The following is a 20,950-nucleotide window of genomic DNA, read 5'->3' on the forward strand; positions in this document are numbered from 1 at the left end:
TATCTGGGATTGGTGTTTGGCGGTGAGGTCTAATTCAACCCTTCCAGAATGCACCAAAACCCCAGCTGCAGTTTTGATGACTACGCATGAGAGACAAAACTAGGGCTGGACCCCGGGTGATACCCAAGAGCCTCCAGCCCTGCCGTGGTAATACCTGTCAGCCTTAGAGTCAACACAGCTGACCTAATGTCTGCCCTTTTTCTACTCATTACATATGAAATTACATCATATCTTTTTCATCTTAAGAGATATAATTATTTTGACTTGTAATTCTGTTTCCTCATGCAATTTTAACCCTAGTTACAACTTACCAATTCTTTGTAACTATACTCCTTCCCTGAGTTCTTGAGTTGTGGCGCGCAGGCGCAGTTGTGACGTGTCAGCGCTACCAGGCGCGCCAAACCACATGTACATATGTAATTACATAAGCAAACTGTGAAAATTTTCGAAGTCTGGATCCCCCTTGCCTGAGGAGGATCTACAGACTTCAGACCACCCAGAACCACGCCGTAGATAACCCAGGATCACCCTACAAGAGGATACCACGCTCCCAGTACTCCTACCTTCACAGGCGCCTAGGATATTGACAGTAAGTATACTCTTCATTTGAACCTTGATTATCCAGAGTGATTCTCTGTGTCTCTTGATTGCTTCTCTTTATTGCTTCTCTTTATTGCTTTCACTTCAACCATTCTCAAGATCAAAGGTTACTCTGTTAATCCTAGACTCAGTCTAAAAATCAGAGCAGATTAGTATTACTATTCTGTGTCCCCCCACCGTCTCCTTGGTGCACGCGGAGGCTGTAGCCCTTGTTGGTCTGGCACAGCTGTCCTTATCACTTTTCCAGGTGATTCAAGTTGAATTTTGAGGATCCTCCTACAAGGAGTAGATAGACCCCCTCCAGATCATTATATTTCTCTGTCTCTTTCCTTCTCTTTCTCTCTTTCTCTCTGTTTGTAGTTCTTTATCCCAAGAAATACAACCAGTGACCCCCACTTTTCTTGTGTCCTGTAGCCACTATAGAGGCTCAGGCTCACAATACCCGTTGGGAATACCCAAGGAGTAAAACCAGAAGTTTTGCTCCCGCGGGAATACCCGCGGATAACAGGTTGGGTAGACGGGTAGATGCGGGTATTTTTCGCGGCGGGTACCTGCGGATATACCCCAGAGCTATAGGGTATACCCGCAGGTACCCGGTCTCTTACGCCTATTTACACCAGGGTTCGCAGTCGACACAGCAACAACAAAAAGAACTGTGTTGGCGCGACCCCCCCCCCCCCCCGACGCCACCAAATTGTTTTGGTGGCTGACCTGATGTCTCTACGCGGGAGGCCTTTGGCGCCGCAGTCGGAATTTCTTCCGATGCAGGCCTTGCGTCCAAGTCTGTTGTTGGCACATCCTTGACGCAAGCCCAGCGCAACACAAAATGCATTGCACTGAGCTTGCGCAACGCAAATTGCAGTACGCAATGCCTGCGTAATATTTGCAATCACTTGGCTGGTGCAAAAATTGCCTCAAGCTTGGGCTTGAACCCAGAGCTATCATACATTGTCTGGTCCAGCAACCAGGGTCCTACTTCCACCCCTCACCACCCGCAAATGGGTGTGGTTTTCTCCGCAGCCACACCCAGTGGTTCTCCTGCGGAACTCGCGCGGCCCCCCAAAAACTCGTGCGGCCCCCGGACCCCCTAGCTGCATATCATTTGGCTTAGGGGCGGACCGGTCATCAAGGGCCAAGGCATACACCTCGATGACTGGAGCCGGCCGGTCATTGAGGTGTACAGGTGCCTTGATGACCGGAGCCGACCGGTCATCAAGGCATACACCTCAATGACCGTTCAATTGAGATGGTCATCGAGGTATACAGATGAACGGCCTGCTCCGGTCATCGAGGTTTATGCCTTGATGATCGGTCGGCTCTACCTCAATTGTAGCCGTGCCCGTGACACCCGGACACCGGCTCCAATGTTCACCCAACCCTCGCCCTCCCAACGGGCTTGGGCCTACCCCTCGTTTCAGGATTCTCCGCCCTTCCGGCGGGCTCCGACCTCACCCTCGCCCTGACAACAGGCTTGGGTATTCTTACGACAGCGCCTCCGCCTCAAGACAACGAGGGCGCTCCTTCCGACGTTTCCTTTCTCCTTACGATTGCTTCCATGTTTGGGCCTTAGGCCCGTTTCCTGTCATGTATCCCGGCTTGTTCCCTTAGATACCCCGCCGGTTACTTCCTTTCTTCTTGTTACACCACAAGCCTCTCAGGGCTCTCCCTGAGGGAGAACTCTCTTTCAGTCGTGTTCCCCATCATAGCCGCAGGGTATAAATAGACCCTGCTGGCCCGTTGTCTTTGTTTCCTCACTCATCTACATAGTAAAAATTACATATGTACCCATTTGAGCTTTCACACTCCTTACACGTGCCATTTCACGCAGCTATCACCTGTCCCGCTTAGCCTATAGCCCACCCCGCTATACAATGACCAGCTGGCTGGCCGGTCATCAAGGTTTATGTGTACCTCAATGACCATTCAGAAGGTCATTGAGGTACCTTTATACAACCTCAATGATCATTCAGCTGGCCGGTCATCAAGATGTATGCCTAGATGACCGGTCGGCTCCGGTAATCAAGGCACCTGTACACCTCAATGACCGGCCGGCTCCGGTCATCGAGGTGTGTGCCTTGATGACTGGTCCGCCTCTAAGCACCCCAAATGATATGCAGCTAGGGGGTCCGGGGGCCGCACAAGTTTTTGGGGGGCCGCGCGAGTTCTGCAGGAAAACCACTGGGTGTGGCTGTGGAGAAAACCACACCCACTTGCGGGTGGTGCCTAGACTAAATACATTTTGTCTATTCACCCAGTGTGCTATACTAAGGCCCATGTTTTCCTGTTCAGTATTCCTGCTGACAACCTTTTTTCAACATGTTCTCTTTTTTTTTTGAAAAATGGAACTCTCATTAACTTTCTCCTAAAGCAAAAGTGTATATAGGACCCTCACTCAAAAAAGATAATAAAAAAATATCATGATGATTGCTTGCCAACCCGGACCGCAAGCCAATCATGACCTATGCTCAAAGCGGGCCCAACCAGCCAAAGGTGTTGGCTTGCTGCTGCTGGCGAGCCTTTGTCGGCTGTCTGCCGTGTTGGACCCTTGTTTGAAGTACAGTCAAGCCAACAGGGCCAACAAGTTGGCCCAACCCAGCCGTACCGTTGGCCTGCTCAGCAGGGCCGAAAGGGGTTGGCTGGGTAAAGCCATTGCAGTAACTTTACCCCGCTGTCATGCCAGCGCAATGCACCGTCAGGCAGGCAGGTCAAACCTGACACTCCCTTGACCCCGCGGGTGCGCCAATGCAACTCAAAGTTGAGAATTGAGCCGTGGTGTATCGGACTTTGGGACATTTATGCCTGAGACAAGTATGGTATTCAAAATTGCATAAGATTTTTTTACATAAAATCATAAACTGCACTTTTGGCTGGGATATGTCACTTAAAGTTTTATGCACGCTGACATCTCCCAGCCAAAATTGGTTTTATGATTTTATGTAAATAGTGACACATGCAATTTTGAATACCATAAACTTCCCCAGGGCTTTGGCATCAGGTGTGAGCACCCGAATGCCTATTCATGCCGCGCCTTGGGCGGCCAGATGGTGCAAAAAGTTGAGCACACCGGCCTTGCGCCGCTGCAAGGCGCAAGGCTGGTGTGCTCAACCCCAGAGACCAAATACCCGTCGGTCCCCGTGAGATCAGCAGAGTGTCCCGACTTTTATACCCAAGAATACCCGACGGGTATTTTTTGAAGAGAGCACTGCCGGCCCCCGACCCGTTGGGTCGGATATCCGGGTATACCCGTCCACCCCGTCTTCGGGGTCCATCCCTAGACCAAACTCAATCTACTGCATCATTTTCCTTGGTCCCCTTGCCCTGCCATCATAAGCTGGAATGTCAGAAGCCACACTTTCAGCTTCCACATGCCAAGATGTCATCAGCTTCATGTTTATGAGTCCAGGGACCTTTACTTTTACAGGTGTGAACAGGGCGTGGGAATGAGTGGGTATACTGAACCAGAAAAAGGTGGTCTGTTTCTACTTTCTCCTGTGTTGTTGTTGCCTCACTGGGATGTATCATATCCTGTCACATAAATGGGAAATTAAGGTATCTGTCACGCCTTTCAGCAGTAAATTGATGTGTTCCTGGCATTTTTCTGATTACTTCATCCCACCATAAATCCTCATAAGATGACAGTTTAATATGTTTGTTGGACAATGAACTTCCAATAGAATCCCTGGCATGTTTGTTTGAAACCTGTGACTTATTATCCGCAAGCAATTTGCCATTTTTGGAAGTAGACACAAGATCCAATTGTTTTTCTTCTTCTTTTATTTTGTGGGTATTTGGTGAATAGGAGTTAACAAAACCCTTAGCATGCAGGGAAAACATTATGTTGAATCATTGGAACATGAGAAAGTACCATTGGATGATTGTATGTTGGTGGCAGAAAAAAAATAGTGTCCCCCTTTTCAATTATTTGTTGCTCAATGTTGCCATGAACAGGACTAGCTGAGAGAGCCCAAAAAGCCACAAGCAGAATTTGTAGAAGCATACTAAAAAATATGTGGATTTTGGCAAGAGCTTGGGACTGACCAGGTTTAATTGGCTTCATTCCTGGATTAATACGTAGATCAGCAACAGTAAATTCAGAATCTGGTACAATTCACCAGATTTGAAATAAGATTTTTTGAGTATGTATTGTGTGCCACAAACTGCAAAAAATCTTGCGGCCAGCTTTTGGACTGCTGATTTCAGCCTCAAAGCCTGTGTGGCTCCTGTACGTCAGGAATGCCATCAGAAGAAAAAAACTAGTTTCTTTGTTTTCCACTTTGGGGCCTTGAGTGTGATGACTCGCCCATGATGTTATAATTCTTTTGAAAATATAGCATAATGGTATGTTTTTATGCCGTAATGATGTCATCTGATAATGATGTCATGTAGTAACATTGCTAAACTGACTATTATGAAGCTTTCATTAAGCTTTATGTTTTGTCTTTTGATTTTACTTGTATTTTACTTAGTTGTGTTGCAAATCGAGTTCAAGGATTGACTATAATAGTTGTTCATTATTATTTGTTGTTTCTCTTTCCTTTCCTCATCTCAATATCTTTGTTCTTTGATAAATCATGTTCAAAATCCTATCCATTAGACAATCCATTATACTCTACAAGTTAATTCTCATTAGAGTTTCTACAAGAATTAACTTCCCCTCTTGCTTATGCTAGGCTATCTTGCCACTTGAGATAAGACAAGTAGGTAAGCCTTCACATTGAGGGCCCCAAAATTGGATTCCTGAAGAAACCTCAATCTGGCCCTTCGCCACTCCTGCCTCCCTCGCCCCTTGCCGGCCCGGCACCCATTTCAAGCAAAACCAGCCGCCCAAACGTGTTTTGACTGCCTGTAAAGATTCAACAGTTTGTGGCACACAATACAGACTACAAAATATTATTTCCAATGTGGTGAATTCTACCAGATTCTGAATTTACTGTTCCTGATCTATGTATTCATCCAGGAATGAAACCAATAAAACCTGGTCAGTCCCAAGCTCTTGCCAAAATCCACATATTTTTCGGTATGCTTCTACAAATTCTGCTTGTGGCTTTTTGGGTTCTCTCAGCTATTTCTGCCCATGGAAACATTGAGCAACAAATAATTGAAAAGGCCGGGGAGACTGTTTTGTCTACCACCAACCTACAACCATCCAATGGTACTTTCTCATGTTCCAATGATTCAGCATAATGTTTTTCCTGCATGCTCATGGTTTTGTTAACTTCTATTACCCAAATACCCACAAAAAAAAGAAGAAAAACAATTGGAGCTTGCGTCTACTTCTAATAATGAGAAATTGCTTGCGGATAATTAATCACAGGTTTCAAAAAAACATCCCAGGGATTCTATTGAAATTTCATCGTCCAATAAACATATTAAACTGTCATCTTATGAGGATTTATGGTGGGATGAAGTAATCAGAAAACTGCCAGGAACACATCAATTGAGTGCTGAAAGGCGTGAGCTGTCTTGGTCTTGAAGATATCCAGCTACAGACTAAAAAATTGAAAATAATATCTTTTTCAGGTTTGGAAATAATGAAACAATTGAAAATCAGCTATGGTGAGTCTTGGTTTTCTCAGGTAGGGGGACATCACCTGCTGAGAATATCATCATCTATGTCAATTCTTCAGAGGAAGTTTATGCACTCCAAAGAAGTGTCTTTGGGCTTGGATGCCTTCACAAAAATCTCCAAGGAGAGTTCAAATATATTGAGGAAAACATTGACACAGCTGAAAATGTGGAAGAAGTAGCTGAATCAATCAAAATATACAAAGAAGCTCAACAAAAGATTGAACTTTTGAAAGATTTGAGACTTATGAAGCTGGCTCAAGTTGAGACAACACTTTCAAGAAAGCAAATAGCAATTTTACTGTATGACTGGGGATTGGGAAGAGGGAAACAATTCCCAGCCCTGGATTCAAGCTATGATATATTTGAAATACTGTCACAGAAATCTTGGCAAACCTACGGAGAATCACTTGCAAGATCAATGAAGACATTCCTCAATCCATTCAATGCTTCCTCTAGAGAATTTGGATACAATAGTCTTTCCAGATCTTTTCAACGCAATGGTCCCTCCAAACCTTATGGATACAATGGTCCCTCCAAACCTTATGGATACAATGGTCCCTCCAAACCTTATGGATACAATGGTACCTTCAAACCTGTTAGATACCATTCTCCATCTGATGCTTCTAGATTAAGTCTCTCAGATTGAAGGGAAACAACATACGCTCAAAGATATGCATTCAAAACAATTAGTTTCTTGTTCAATAATCAATTTATTGATGAGAAGGTTGTCAGGGAAATACTCCAAGATGACAAGATGATCAAACATTTCATTGTTTACGCAAGGGTGATTTTCCAACAAAACAGACTTGGGGATATATTTAATGGGGCAAGATACTTCACTGAACACTGGATGTTTACGTCATTAGAACCATTTTCAAAGAGTAAGTCCATCATATTTTTATATCTCTTTTTACTTGACTTTTTGTGTGGATATTTGAGTTTTCATTGGCTGATACTTTTGAAATTCTTGAAATCCCAAAATTAGGCATAGGTACAACAGAGAAAAGAATGATTGACCTGACTTTCCTGGTAGAAAGATCCCGTTACTTTGGTGATCAATTTGACATGCACTGCTCACCACTAGAATTTCATAATGAATGGTTGAATTCATTCAAGATACAGAAATATATCAATAAATTGCAAGCCACCAAATCCTTACCAGAATCATCCAGTCATGCAAAGAAGATCAGAAACCATCTAATTCTGACTGAATATAAAGAATTCACACAGGAAATCAGAAAATTGATTACTTTAACATTTAAAATTCTGAATAAAATGCATCTCCCTATGTTGAGTCATGGCCAAAGAGACCTTTGTGTTGCTATTTGTGAATTTTTGGATTTCATTGAAAAACAATTCTGTCCAGGACTTGTGAAGATTGTGGCATCAGAAATATTCCCAAGTGATGTACAGGTTGAAAGATTTCAAGAACAAGTTCAGCTGATATTATTACAAAGGGAGGTTTCCGAAACCTATATAATGGTCTCTCGTCTTAATTTTATGAAGTCTGAAGATATAAAACTCCTTATTAAAGATTCCAATACATACAAAACCATTTATCAAGACATTCCAAAGAGATTCCTGGAAGCATTTCAACAATTCAAAGAGATATATGCAAGAATTGATGAACGAGGTGATTTTTTATCCAATTGGCTTGGGAATCAAAAAAACATTGTCAGTTTCTTTGATCAAATTGAAGATAAGAGAGAATACGTGAAGAAGACATACAAAACAATTTTGGGTATTGAAATATAAAAATATGATTGGTGCAAGGACCAGCCCCCAAAAACCTTTTCACTCAGTATTTTAAGAATGGGTGCAAGACAAAATATTTGGGTATCTAGCTTTATGATTCTTCTCTCTAATATTAGTCTCACAATTTGATTTATTCAGCCCTCAAGACTCCAGATCATCAAGTTTCAACATTCTCCCCCCCCTTCAGTTTCTGTTCCTCTGCTCTCCCTTGTTTTCATCCTCTTTGTGGAGTTGCTTCTTTTCTTTGTTGATCCTAACACATAATGCCTGCGGTTGTTTTTTTTGTTTTTGTTTTGTTGGGTTTGGTTATCATTTGGGTCAGCCTAAATGCACCCCAAACATTTAATTCATGTACACCAAAAAGGGGTACTACTGAAATGTACCCCAAACCACTTGGGGTGTACTTTTGCGCACCCCTGCGAAGATGGGGTACAGCATCTCATACCCCATGTAATTTGGGGTGAGCCACAGGGTACCCCAAAGCCGGTGAAATCTATGGTGTACACCGCCACAACACCCCATCATACTGGGGTGCAAGCCCCCAGTACTCCAATTGTCACCCTGTGAAAGGGGTGAGCCACTCAACACCCCAGATGTATCTGGGGTGCTGCACCCACCCACCCGACTACACATAATTCATCGAGGGGAGTGGCACTGTAAGCTCTCGACACGGAGAGCTTCACTAGGACAAGGACAAGGACGAGGAGCAAGGGGCGAGGACAAGGGCAAGGGCACAAGCAGTTCTAGAACCTCAGTTTGTATTGCAGATGGGGCAAGGGAGCTAGCTCGGGGGAAGTCTCAGTACTTCCCTCTACATACAATCATTGAGAAAAGGGAAAAGAGAGGATGCTCACCTAGCTCAGGGGAAGTCTCAGTACTTCCCTGCCGAGCTAGGAGGGGCGGGACTGGAATGACTAAATGCAGCGCTTGGTGGTGGTTTGTGATATCTCTTGTGATACTTCCTGTGAGTTTGCAGGAGCCGCGGCTCACAGGCACCCCTTGATGACCATCACAGACCGGTTATTGAGGGTGCTGCTCCCCTTGATGACCGGCACAATTGTTCATTGAGGGGAGTAGCACCTCCCCTGGATGACTGTTACAGACCAGTCATTGAGGGGGGTGCTACTTGCCCTCCCCACGATGGCCGGCACAGATCTATCATCAATTCCTCCCCTTGATGTCCAATCTGTGCCGGCCATTGTGGGGAGGTGCTACTCCCCTCGATGAACAATTGTGCCGGTCATCAAGAGGAGTAGCACCCCCCTCGATGACCAGTCTGTGTTGGTCATTGAGGGGAGGTGCTACTCCCCTCAATGAACAATTGTGCTGGTCATTGAGGGGAGTAGCACCCTTGATGACCGGTCTGTGTTGGTCATTGAGGGGTGCTACTCCCCTCAATGATCAATTTTGCCGGTCATCAGGGGAGTAGAACCCTTGATGACCGGTCTCTGTTGGTCATTGATGGGAGTAGCACCCTTGATGACCGGTCTGTAATGGTCATCAAGGGGTGCTACTCCCCTTGATGACCAATGTGTGCAGGTCTAACAAGCCGGGCGGGTGGGTGGGGGAGTAACTCCCCTCAATGGGGTGCGCTACTTATGTACACCATTTCATTTGGTGTACATTAAATCTCACCCCAAAAATTGAAGCAGTCTGGGGGTTTTAACACCTGCACCCAAATGTTTTTGGGGTAAGCAGGTCTGCACACCAATAAATTGAGGTAATCCAGAAGTGCACCCCAGTAATATTGGGGTGCACATGTGGGTACACCAAAAGGTTGGTGTACATGAAGTAAATTTTTGGGGTGCATTTAGGCTGACCCTATCATGTTCATTCTTTTTTTTCCTCTTTGGTTTCACTTTTCTTGCTGTGCACTTTGGGTGGAGTGTAGTTGATTAGACAATAGTTCAAGCTTGGCCTGAGCTTGGATGAGGTCCCCCATCCAATTCCCATCCTGATCCAAGGAGGATACCATCACTGTTTTGAGCCGTGGTGATCCTGATCCCAATTATTTCTTGGTTCCACCAAGTCTGTGAGCATATTCCTTGAGTCCTTTCCGCATTTCTGACCTCCAATCCTGCCATTCTAATAGTTTTGAACCTTGCGCATCCGTTCTCCGCCTCTCTGACACCATTTGTTGGACCTTATTCCTCTGATTCTCATTCCTACACCTCCGCCGAGGGTATCCACTCCGTTGTCTTACACAAATCCACCCCCACCATGCTATCATTAGTTTTGATCTTTTTTTTTCCGCTCAATACTTTACGGACTGCCACAAGGGCAGCTGTAGAGCACTTTCCCCTCACCATGCTGCCTATGGTCTGACACCGTAGGAGCACCATAACGGCAGGACTAAATATGGGTCTTTTTGGCATCCTGGGATCCTTCTTGAGAAACCCCCAAGGCAGGGCGTTCACAGTACATCAGCTCACACCTACTAGACCTCCACAGACGCACATGGAACCAATACAGGTGTGCACTTCTGATATTAGAGTGGTTAGCATGGTTATGTAGAAGTGGCGGTCGCACCTGAGCACTCCGCTTAACACGGAAGGTCACGAAGCCGCCGCCGACGAGCCGGCGACAGCGAGAAAAGAGAGAGCTTGGAGCGGATTAAATCACGTGGAATGGGACGTAGACGGAAGACAACAACGAGGGCAGAGATGACGACAAGTATAGACACCGAATGAGCACTGCGGCAGAGCGGAACACAACACGATCGACAACGACTCGGCCACCAAGAAGAAGAAAGACACGCATATGTTTAGGAAGAGACTTTATGCACACAACAGACGCAAGGGGGGGATGAGTGGGAGCTGATGATGATGGTGATTTGAAGGACAGAAAGGAGCCAAGAAGCAGCAGCCACAATGGGGAGGAAGAGGGATGGCGCAGACGCCGCGCTGTCCATCTCTGGTGTCCCTCCACCCCCGACCGGCGCCAACCAAAAAAGAAGAGTCCATGTAATATATGCTGAGGGATCGAGTGCGGACGAGGATGAGTTTGGACTATGACGACGGAGACGATTTTATAACAGAGAACGAAAGAAACGATGAGGGAACAGAAGAAAACAAGCTAGAGAAATGATGATGATGATTAAGATGATGATGATGATGAACAAGGACCCCGACAGATGGGCCTCGACAGCGCTATATACATGTCTATTGTTGTGTATAAATAATGTGAATAAATAAGACGTGAACTAAGAAGATGATAGTTTTTTCATGGTTGGTAAATGATGCACGAGGCGACGGAATATAAGGCGGTAGATAAACAGGCACGACAGGCTTTTGGAGGGATAGAGAGAGATTGATAGGTTATATGTATGTATGTGTTCATGGAGGGTGGGTGATGATAGTTGATGATAGGATCTTCTTGACAAAGCAAAACATGCCCAATACGGCGAGACGATTTCAGGACCAATAAGTACGAAAAAATGGGACAACGGAGAGAGAGAGACCCAAAAATGAAGTCGCAGATAAATAAATAACGATGGAAGAAGGGGAGAACAAAGAGGAAAGGGGGGGCAGAAGATGTTATTTATGGCGGCTTCCGAAGCGGATGCCGAGGATGGATCTGCGATCGGAAGACGTGGGCGGTGGGGCAGGCGGGTTGAGGGCGAGGGCGTTAGGGTTGGGGTTGAGGTTGAGCGAGCTACTAGTGCGACTGGAGCCGCTGTTATTAGTAAGGATGGTGCCGGTGCCTTTGCGGATGAGTTTGCCGAGCCCGGAGCCGTTCTGAGCGGCGGGGGCGTATTGGGCGGAGACGAGGGTGGAGGAGCCGCTGGCGGACAGGTCTCCTCCGAGCCGACTGACGCCCCCATGGATGCTGGGAGGGCTGAAGGGCTGGTAGACCGGGTCCGAGAGCCCCAGCAACGGGCCGCTCATCGTCCGCACCAGGCTCGACCCGTCCATCTGTCCCGGGTACTCGTATCCCTCTCCCCCTCCTCCGCCTCCGACCGTCATCCCGCTGGCCTGCTTCTCCATCATCGCGCTCTCGTTGTAGGCCCCCGTCGGGTTCTGGTGCGAAGAGGTCATCGTCACCGAGCGGGATAAGCCGACATTCGACTGGCCTCCCCCGCTCATCGTGTTAAAGCTTGAGCTCGGATTCAGCGAGCCAGAGGATGGAAAGTTGTAGCCTTGTTGGAATTGGCTCTGTATCGATGGCGAGGCGCCGATGATATTCGGTTGGGCATGAGAATCGTACTGTCCATAGGCATTCTGGGACGGGAGTCCGCCTAAAGATAAGGACAACGAGGGCCGCGACGGTTTGTGAGGCTGGTAATTCCCATTGCTGTCATTCCGCCTGACGAATGAATTGCCCCTGGAGAGGGAGTATGCATCGTGCCGTCCAGGCTTTTGAGTATGGTCGCCCTGGGTGCCCTCGGACTCTTCGGCTTGGGCTCCCAGTAGCTCGGCGCTGAGTGAAGAGGTGAGGGGCAATCGTCCGATCTCTTCTGCAAAATTCTTCACAAAAACTATCCTCCCTCCCTCATCAAGTCAGACAGATGAAAGAAAAAGTGACGATCCAAGGTACTGCTCACATTTATGCAAGGTGGCATGGAAACCTTTCATTTCGGGCGGGCAGAGGTACTGATGCAACTGAAGACTCGCATTGATTACAGTAGTTTGATGGTCGATCGCTTGACGGAGCATCTGAACCGGATGATATTGATTGGGATGTTCCTCCAAGTAACTAGGAGACAAGAAGACTAGACCGGTCCCAACCACAGCGCGATTAAGCATGTCTAATCCAACCCAATCAACGAAGGAAACAAATACGGACCGTTTCTAAACGCAGGTATTCCAGTCTTGGCAGGGGTATCGACGATGCTATTTAAGGCCATGGATAACGGGTTGGTGTTCAGCTTGGCTTCGCTGGTCTTGGTCAACGCAAGATATCGGCGATGGAGGCTCTCCAGATCTCTCGTTTTTTGCTCAGTGATCATGATGGCGTTTTCGATCGGCGAGATTTCGAGGACTCTGATCTCCAAGATCTCTGACCTTTTCAGAACCGTCGGGAACACGTCCTCACACACCAAGAAAGCTGTCCCCCGCCCCCCCCAAAAAAACAAGTAAGTTCATCCACCATCTCATGAAACTAGACTTTTCTCCACTCACTTTTTTCGACCCACATCCGCACAGCATCCGCAGGGTCGACGTTATCCTTATCGAAAGGCTTAGAATGGCTGAAAGTATTCGTAGCATTATGTTCGTAGTAGCTGACGACGGAGCTCGAGACCTCGGGGTTCTTGAAGACGACGGTGGTCCGGTCGGGCTCGGCGACGACCCGGGTGATTTGGAGGTACTGGCCCTCCGCATACGCCAGCTCGTCCGTCGAGACCGCCTGGGATTGGATGATCTGCGCATTCGGATGCTTGTTGTGCATCCGATCACAAAACGCCGCGTATTTCTCCCATCTGGAAAAAACCGGATGACATCAATACGACTTCCAAGCAAAAATCCATTACACAGCCATAATCACTCACTCGTAGCCCCGATAGACGAACTGTCGATTCTGCACACTCGGTCTGCAATGCATAAACAACTCAGCACCCGCCAAGAATCCCGGTCTTTTTTTTTTTGTCTGAGGGGGACTTACGGGAACCCTTGGCCATAAAACGCGACCCGGAAATCTGGCGAAAGGAGAGGGAAGCATGAGCAAGACAAAACAGCCAATGTAGGGAAAGAAAAGGGAGAAAATATTTACATTCGCTGAAATAGCGGTCAGTTTTGACGATCTGTTAGGTGACCAGAGCCAGAGACAATGAGCACCTTGCCATGATTGCAGAACCAAAAGAGATAAAGTAATGTACCTTGAGGAAGAGGGAAGATTGATGGGCAAGGACCTCGGAGAGTCGCTCGTAATCAAACGACACATGCTCGTACTGTTCCTGCAACTCTTTACAGATCTGGATCCCGCTTTCCCAGGCCTTGCCTTTGGACAAAAACTCCAGGATCCTGAAATACAGTGTCTTCAAAAAAAAAACACCCCACCATCTGTTAGTGATTGTTCGTGTGTGTGTTCCGGGAAAGGACCAAGGAGGGTGTGGATGGACGTACTTCTTTGCGCGCGAACACCGTCTGTTTGGGCAGAGACAGCTCCGGGACCGCGTCGACGATAGAATTGAGGTCCCAGTCATGCAGGTCGGCATGCAGCCTGAGCGCCAGCCTACCATCGCCACCGCCGCCAATCCCCAACGTCAACCAACCAACACCCGGATACAAAAAAAAAAAAAAAAAAAAAAAAACGGCGAAAATGAGAGGAGGGAGCCACGTACCCGGCTTCGACGAAGTTGCCATGAGCAGCATGGAAGTTGACAAGCTTGTGGACGTAATGGATGTAAATCCCGCTGCGGCCGATGTTCCGGATAAACTGTGCCCCCAATAAGTGTAAGCACGCTTGTCGTTGGGGTGTGTGTGATGCAGAGGAAGTTGGGGTGACGTACCGACATGAGTTTAAGCGTGCCGATGACCCGGTCGTCGATGAACTAAATATCCCGACATACGTGTGCGTGCCAGAGAGAAAAAGAGAGGGGGCGAAACAACAAATGAGGCGAGTGCGGACGGAAACGAGAGAAGAAGGAAGAAAGAAAGAGAGAACGGACCTCGTCGCCAGGAGGCAAGTTCCTAATGGAGAGGAGGAGGTCGAGGAACTGCGCCAACGAGTCGAGAAACAGGTCGATCTGTTTCTTAAGCTCGGGCTCGATGCCCCTCGTGCCATTGGCGGAGGTGTTAGAGTCTTTGGGGACGACGGGAGAGTGGTCGAAGAGTGCGCGGAGCTGGCCGACGAAGCTCGCCCGGCTGGTCTCGTCTACCGGACTCGATAGGGGCTCGGAAGGCGAGCTACCTAACAAGGTGTCCAGCTTATCGATGATCTCGTCCGCTATCACCGTGCTGTAGTCCATCCATCAGTCAAAAACGCGCTCTCAAAGACTTGTAAGTGGGTGGGGTCTGAGGACTTACAAGTCTCGGTTCAGATTGAACTCGCTAACGATCACGCTATACAACTGTCACCACACCCAAAAAAAACATCAACCTTGGGAGCCAATCCATAAGAGGGAAAAGACAGAAAGACGCACGACGATGACAGCGTTCCCCCGCAGCTCGTCATGGTGAGACAAGCAGAGCTCCAAAAGTGGCTCGATGAACCCAGGGACGAACTGGACCTGATATCCGCCTACACACCCCAACCCGCGAAAAAAGAAGCGCGGATCAGCAGACTTGTGGGGAAAGAAAGTGCAGAGACGATGGAGGCGTACCGCATCGGGTGACTTCGCGGATCTGCAGCTGAGCCTTGTCCGTCCCGTCATCTTTCTCCTGCCCATCCGCACCCCGCTGGCCGTCCTTCCGCTGCCCACCGTCCCGGCCCTCGTCCCCATCTTCGCGCTCGTGCCCGTCCTCAGAGGAGGGACCGGCCTGGATGCGGATCTCGAAATCGCCGATAGCCTCCCAAGCAGCCCGAAAGATCTTCGACCCTTCATCCCGGATGTCCCCCGCGAGCTTCCAGATAACCCGGCGTTTCTGAGGCGGATATTCCTCGATGATGAGCAGTTTGGAGGAGAGCAGGCCGTGGTTGAGGACGAAGAAGTCCGACCAAAGGTTCGAGTCGAACCTCTCCTCCTCCTCCCCCTCTTCCTGCCCCTCCTGTCCGCCTCCTCCGGCCCGGGTCGACTCAGTCTGCATCGCAGGGATGAACTCCCGTTGGAGGATCTTCGACACCACGTCGAGAAGCTTCAAGATCGCCTTGTGCGACACCACATTAATGTTAAGCCAATTCGAGGGAAACGCGACGTGCTTGAGGATCGAGTAGAAGGCCTTGAAGGTCTTGGAGAGGAACTTGCCGAAGTTTGCTTTCCCCTCGACCTCAAGCATCAGTTCGAGATGGTTCTTGAGCATCCGAGGGGGCGCAAGCATGATCATCGTGATCATCACGACTGCGATCTCGCCTAGAGCGTTCTGGACCGTCGGCGGATTGTTCTGCTGGTGGCCGAGAGATGGGTTGGCGTTGTTGTTGTTGTTGTTGGGATCGGTGGGGGAGACGGGCGGATGGAGGTTGGGCTTGGGCGGGAGCGCGTTGAGGAGCGAGAAGGGGTAGGTAGCGGGGAAGACGATGGGGACGGAGCTGATAACAGACGCAGTAGTTCCGAGTCTCTGGACGGTCTCGACGTTCGCGGGGTTCTCGAACTCGCGGAAGGACTCGAGCAGCTTGGGGAGCAAGCCGAGCAGATACTCGATGTTGTCGTGTTCCTGGGCGAGCGCGCCATGGTCGTTACAGACCGCGGGGTCGATGAGCACTTCGTGCAGCTTGTCCAGTGCCACCGCGACCACGGCCACCGCTATCCGGATCCCCTCCAGCCAGGTCACCCGTGCCGAATGCTTGACCACCTCGTTGTCCGTAGGCTTGAACATCAGATAGTCCTCGAACTCGCCCAGATGCGGCTTCACCCAGGTCGTCAGCTTGGGCACCAGCTGCAGCCGGCCCTCGGCTTGGTCGAAGATCGGGCTCATGACGATGTGCTCCTGGAGAAGAAGCTTCCACATCACGATCTTGCCCTTGCTCACCTTGATCGACTCGCAAAACCCGTTGGCCTTCTCCAACAGCTCGAGGGGGGAGAACACCTTGGCTAGCTCGGTCATCAGGCTTGCGAAATGCTGGACGGCCAGGGTTTGGGTGCCGATGATCGAGCTCGAGTCGGTCGTCATCAGGTTGTTGATCCGGCCCAGCAGGGTGCTGATGTCCACTTTGAATTTCGACTCCACCGCATCGCACATCAGTCCGCTCGATGGGGCATTCAGCTCCTTGATCCTCTGCAGCTCCCTCGACCGGACGATGAAGCGCATCAGGTAGCCCCAAACCTTGATCGAGCATCTCAGCGGGTGGGCGTTGTCAGGGGACGTCGGGTTGGCGAGCAAGTTCTGGAAGGACTGGAGCAGATGGGTGGAGGCGGTTGTCGAGGAGAAGTGGTGATCGATGTAGAGATCGACGACCGGCTTGAAGTTGGTGAACCGGCGATCGGAGACGATGCCGAGCAGGGTCACCAGCGCGTTGAACACCAGTTCCTCGTACTCTTTCGTCTCTGCATTTGCGCGAGAGACCAGGACGCCGAACAAGGCATCGAAGATGTTTCGCAGGAACTTGCAGATCTCGACTTCAGATGCAAACTTGAGCTTGGTGAGCGTCTGCCGGAGCCCATCGGGATCATCAAGGAGAGTGTTCCACTTCATCAGCCGGAGCAGGACCTCGTCCTGGGTATGAAGCGTCGAGCACAAGAAGGATCGGACGACGAAGCTGTCTTTGAGCGGGATCAAGAGCTTGGAGAGCGCGGGGGTGATTTCAGGTATTGTCTGGCCAGGGACGATCGTCGGCCGGACGCGACAGTACACTTCGGGCATCGCGCTTTGATCGTCGTACTTGAACAGGATCAGGCTGTGCTCGCCATCCGGGATGAATGTCCGGTTGGGCGAGAAGAGCGGCAAGTAGGCGAATGCAAACGGCTTGTCAGCTTGCGCATGGCCGTTGTTGTTTCGGGTCGACTTCTCCTGTCGGTTCCGGAAGGTGAAAAACAGATGACAGCTCGCAATGGTCTCTGAGCTGATGTCCAACTTCATCAATTCGCCCCAAGCTGTTGGAAAAAAAAAGTCAGCATCCAATTCTTTTGTTTTTTTTCTACGTACACAAGAAAAAGGGAGGGGGGACGGGGACAAACTGGGGGTCTGATTATTTCGGTAGACCATCGAGTTGTACCGGGTGACTTTCGGTTCTCCCGAGCCACGAGAGATGACCCGCTCGAGGAGCTGGCCAGTATTAGTCCTCAACTCGGCCGCGACCTCAATATTCTTGCCCGAGCCGGACGCGGAGATCATTTTGGATGCGCCGACGCTGAGGTTCGAGAAATCGCCGGACCACAACTTGATATAAATCTCGTTTCTGGCTGTTGTGCATGGAAGGAGGGGTAGATAAATATACTGCTCATGACATGCTCTTTGCTGATCATCAACTTACAATCATCCGGATAGACCACGTCGGGAAAGCCTAATCGAGAAGTCACGGGCACATCGCTGAGGGCAGAGCTATTTTCCTTGAGGATGGTGTTGGTGTCGCCATAGTAAGTTTTCATCTGGATGTCAATCGACTCGTTCTTGGGGCCCATGCTGCCTGAAGGAGGCTGGTGATGATGATGTTTACCGTTATGCGTACTGTTTCCGGGGCCGGTGGAGGTGAGGTTGCCACTTCCGAAGAACTCCTTGGTCCGCGAGGCGATGATGTCCTCGTGGAGGGTTGGGAAGCTGGCCTCGCTGACGGGCGAGAAGATGTTCATGGTGTACCGACTGGTCGGCGGCTCGAAGACGTTTGATGGCGCGGTGGTCGTCGTGTTGGTCGAGAGACGCGACATGCCGGCCTGGTTGGACGTGTTGTTGAGCAGCATCTGGCTGCTCTGGGACGAGAATTGGGCCAGCTCGACCACGGCACATCCGTACGGCCGTCGGAGGGATTGGGAGCCCGATTTGAGACTGGTGAACGTCATCCCGTTGGACTCTTTGGGCAGGGCATGCTGTCTTAGCGTGGGCGCGTCGGAGCTAGCCAGGTCGAAGGAATTTCTGAGCGAATTGAAGTCGGGCTCGTATCCCGAGGGAGTGGCGCTGAGAGTATGAGAAGGGTCTTGCATGTTGGTGATAGTGGTCGTATGGTTGTTAGATTGCCCGGTGAGTGTCTTCATGGCGCCATTCTTGACTAGTCGGCAGACCAGGAAGATCGAATCCTGGACGTCGTGTGGGCTGATATCCTTGAACATCGTTCGGAGTGAGATGAGCTCGTTGGGATTACAAGCTTTCTGGTCTTGGCCAACCACGCCCGGGTGAGCTTCTCCTCCGGCGTTGCTGGTGTAAGACATATGCTGGAGGTGTCTGGATTGAGTGAGGGTGGGGTTGTGGGGCAGACCCATATGGTTGAGGATGATACAAAACTCTTCGGTGAGGAACCTGCTCTCGCTCTTGTTGTAGAGCGAGAAGTAGAGTTCCATCATCTCGCCCTCCACGCACGGGCTGGCAAAGAAGGATTTGACCTCCATCATCATGTGATAGAACTTGGGTCGATATCCCGTTCCGGAGGCGTTCTGGGTTCTGGTGGCGTGGGGTGAGGAGAGCATGTCGACTGAGGCGGCGGGGTTCGAACGCGTGTTGCGCAGACTGGGGAGGTGTGCGTTGAGTGGGATCTGGTTGGGTTCGCATAGCTTCGAGTGGTTGTTGGGGCTGATGTTGGAGAGCGCATTGGAGCCGGTGGGTTCTGCGAGGTGGAGGATCGCCTGAGCTCCGGTGGGCGAGTTGAGGGCCGGGCTGAGGTAGGCGAGCTTGACCTGGTAGACATACATCCTGATGATCGACATCCAGGACCTGGAGTCGACGGCTTCGATCTCGACCTCGCTATCGACGAGGGCGCCATAGTCGGGATGGCGGACGATGATGTCGAGACGCTGGATGTAGTTGCCATAGACGAGCCGGTTGACGAGGTCGCGTCTGAGTTTGGCGGCTTCCTCGGTGCTCAGGGTTTGGGCGAGTAGTTGGCGTCTTCCCATGTGGAGGGCTTCGATCTGGAGTTTCATGAGATGGAAGAGCTGGTAGCGCCGCCGATGGAGATGGACGAAGAGGAGGGTGTACCACTCTCGCAGGGCGCAGGCGATTTCGTCGATCAGGGGCTCGTCGCGCCCCGACACGGTCTCGTCGCCGGCCTTGAGGGATGGGAGGGGGGTTGATAGTTTCTGATCGTTGGGTGTTTCGTTTGGCTTTGCGGATTGGTGTGGGTTGAGTGGGGTGGTGATCAGATCAGATTCGTCCTCCTCCGGAAGGGGTTCCATGGGGCCAGAGTCCTTGCTGAACGTTCTGAGCAGATGGGCACTGCTGTTGCTGTTCTGTTGTTGCTGTTGCTGCTGCTGCTGCCCTTGGATGGAGTGCTGGTGGGCAGCGCTGGCGGCACGGATCTGGGCGAGCGAGCTGTCCGATCGCTGGGAGGAGTCGTCGAGATGCTCTCTGATCTGGAGATGGGATGCAGGGAAGATGCCGAGGAAGACCTGGGGCTCGTCTGGGAGATGGGCTGGGGAGTGGATCTGGTCGTCGGGGTTGAGGGATTCGAATGGCTGGCAGTCGGCCCGGTGGAGCTGGGAGACGGGCAGGTTGGAGAGTGAGGATGGCTGGTGGGAGATGGTGACGACATAGCCTCTGTACCAGATCGAGGAGGGGTCTACGGGGTGGGATGCGGGCAGATACTGCTCGAAGACGTAGCATTCGTCGCCGACATCCAGCGGGACCTGGGGTGAGGAGGAGGGTCAGCTGAGGGTGGCGGGCTGGTTGATGGGCTGGAGATGGACAGACCTGGTTTGGGTTAGCCGGGATGAGGGAGGGGTGCTGGTCGGTGTCCTGCAGCAGCAGTTTGCCCTTGCCCTTGATGTCGATCTTGCGTGGGTCGATGTGGATTGGGCTGAAGGGGTAGATGGTTGTTCCGTAGAGGATCTTCTGGAGTGGGACCCATCGTCCGGAGAATGAGAGTGGTTGTTGCTGTTGCTGTTCGTTCTGGTGGCTGTTTGTAGTTTGAGGGGGTAGTAGTTGGTCGGTTGGCTGCATGTTTCTTGTTCTTGTTCTTCTTCTTCTTCTTGTTTCTTGTTTCTTCTTGTTTCGTTTCGTTTCGTGTCGTGTCGACTGTCGTTTTCTTTTGGGGAAGAAGTGGTGGTGGGAGAGTGGTGATTTTGAAATTTGATGCACTTCTGTTAGAGTTTCGATTGATTATGTAATCCAGCCCACCACCAAGCCAATCACTCTCAAAGCCGAATCCGATTATACACAAACTCAATCCCACCATCCGCACCACGCGCTACCACGCGGCGAGCTCAGTGATCAGCACTTGATGATCAGAGCCTGCTGAAAAAATTCCTGCTGCAACATCAAACAGCGGTAACTGGCCAAATCTGGATCACCCAGCACTGAACCAGTGACCTAGGAAACATATCAACTCAGAGCTCCTCCTAGCCAAAATA

General features: G+C 50.0%; 1 protein-coding gene across 1 annotated transcript; it reads right to left on the reverse strand.

Annotated features, from left to right (window-relative positions):
* Positions 1-11,459: 11,459 nt before the first annotated feature.
* PtA15_7A543 (uncharacterized protein) lies at positions 11,460-20,540 on the reverse strand (the record flags this gene model as incomplete). The annotated part of the gene is made up of 20 exons (XM_053171160.1): positions 11,460-12,400; positions 12,467-12,634; positions 12,709-12,969; positions 13,044-13,342; positions 13,412-13,453; positions 13,525-13,558; positions 13,633-13,663; positions 13,739-13,897; positions 13,986-14,094; positions 14,204-14,298; positions 14,372-14,413; positions 14,531-14,819; positions 14,889-14,932; positions 15,005-15,102; positions 15,185-17,548; positions 17,633-17,857; positions 17,929-19,802; positions 19,875-20,056; positions 20,132-20,227; positions 20,292-20,540. The coding sequence occupies 20 exons, from the start codon at positions 20,538-20,540 to the stop codon at positions 11,460-11,462; spliced, it is 7,602 nt and encodes a 2,533-aa protein (XP_053022369.1).
* Positions 20,541-20,950: the final 410 nt, after the last annotated feature.

This window comes from Puccinia triticina, chromosome 7A (assembly GCF_026914185.1).
Source record: "Puccinia triticina chromosome 7A, complete sequence".
Classification (NCBI taxonomy): domain Eukaryota; kingdom Fungi; phylum Basidiomycota; class Pucciniomycetes; order Pucciniales; family Pucciniaceae; genus Puccinia; species Puccinia triticina.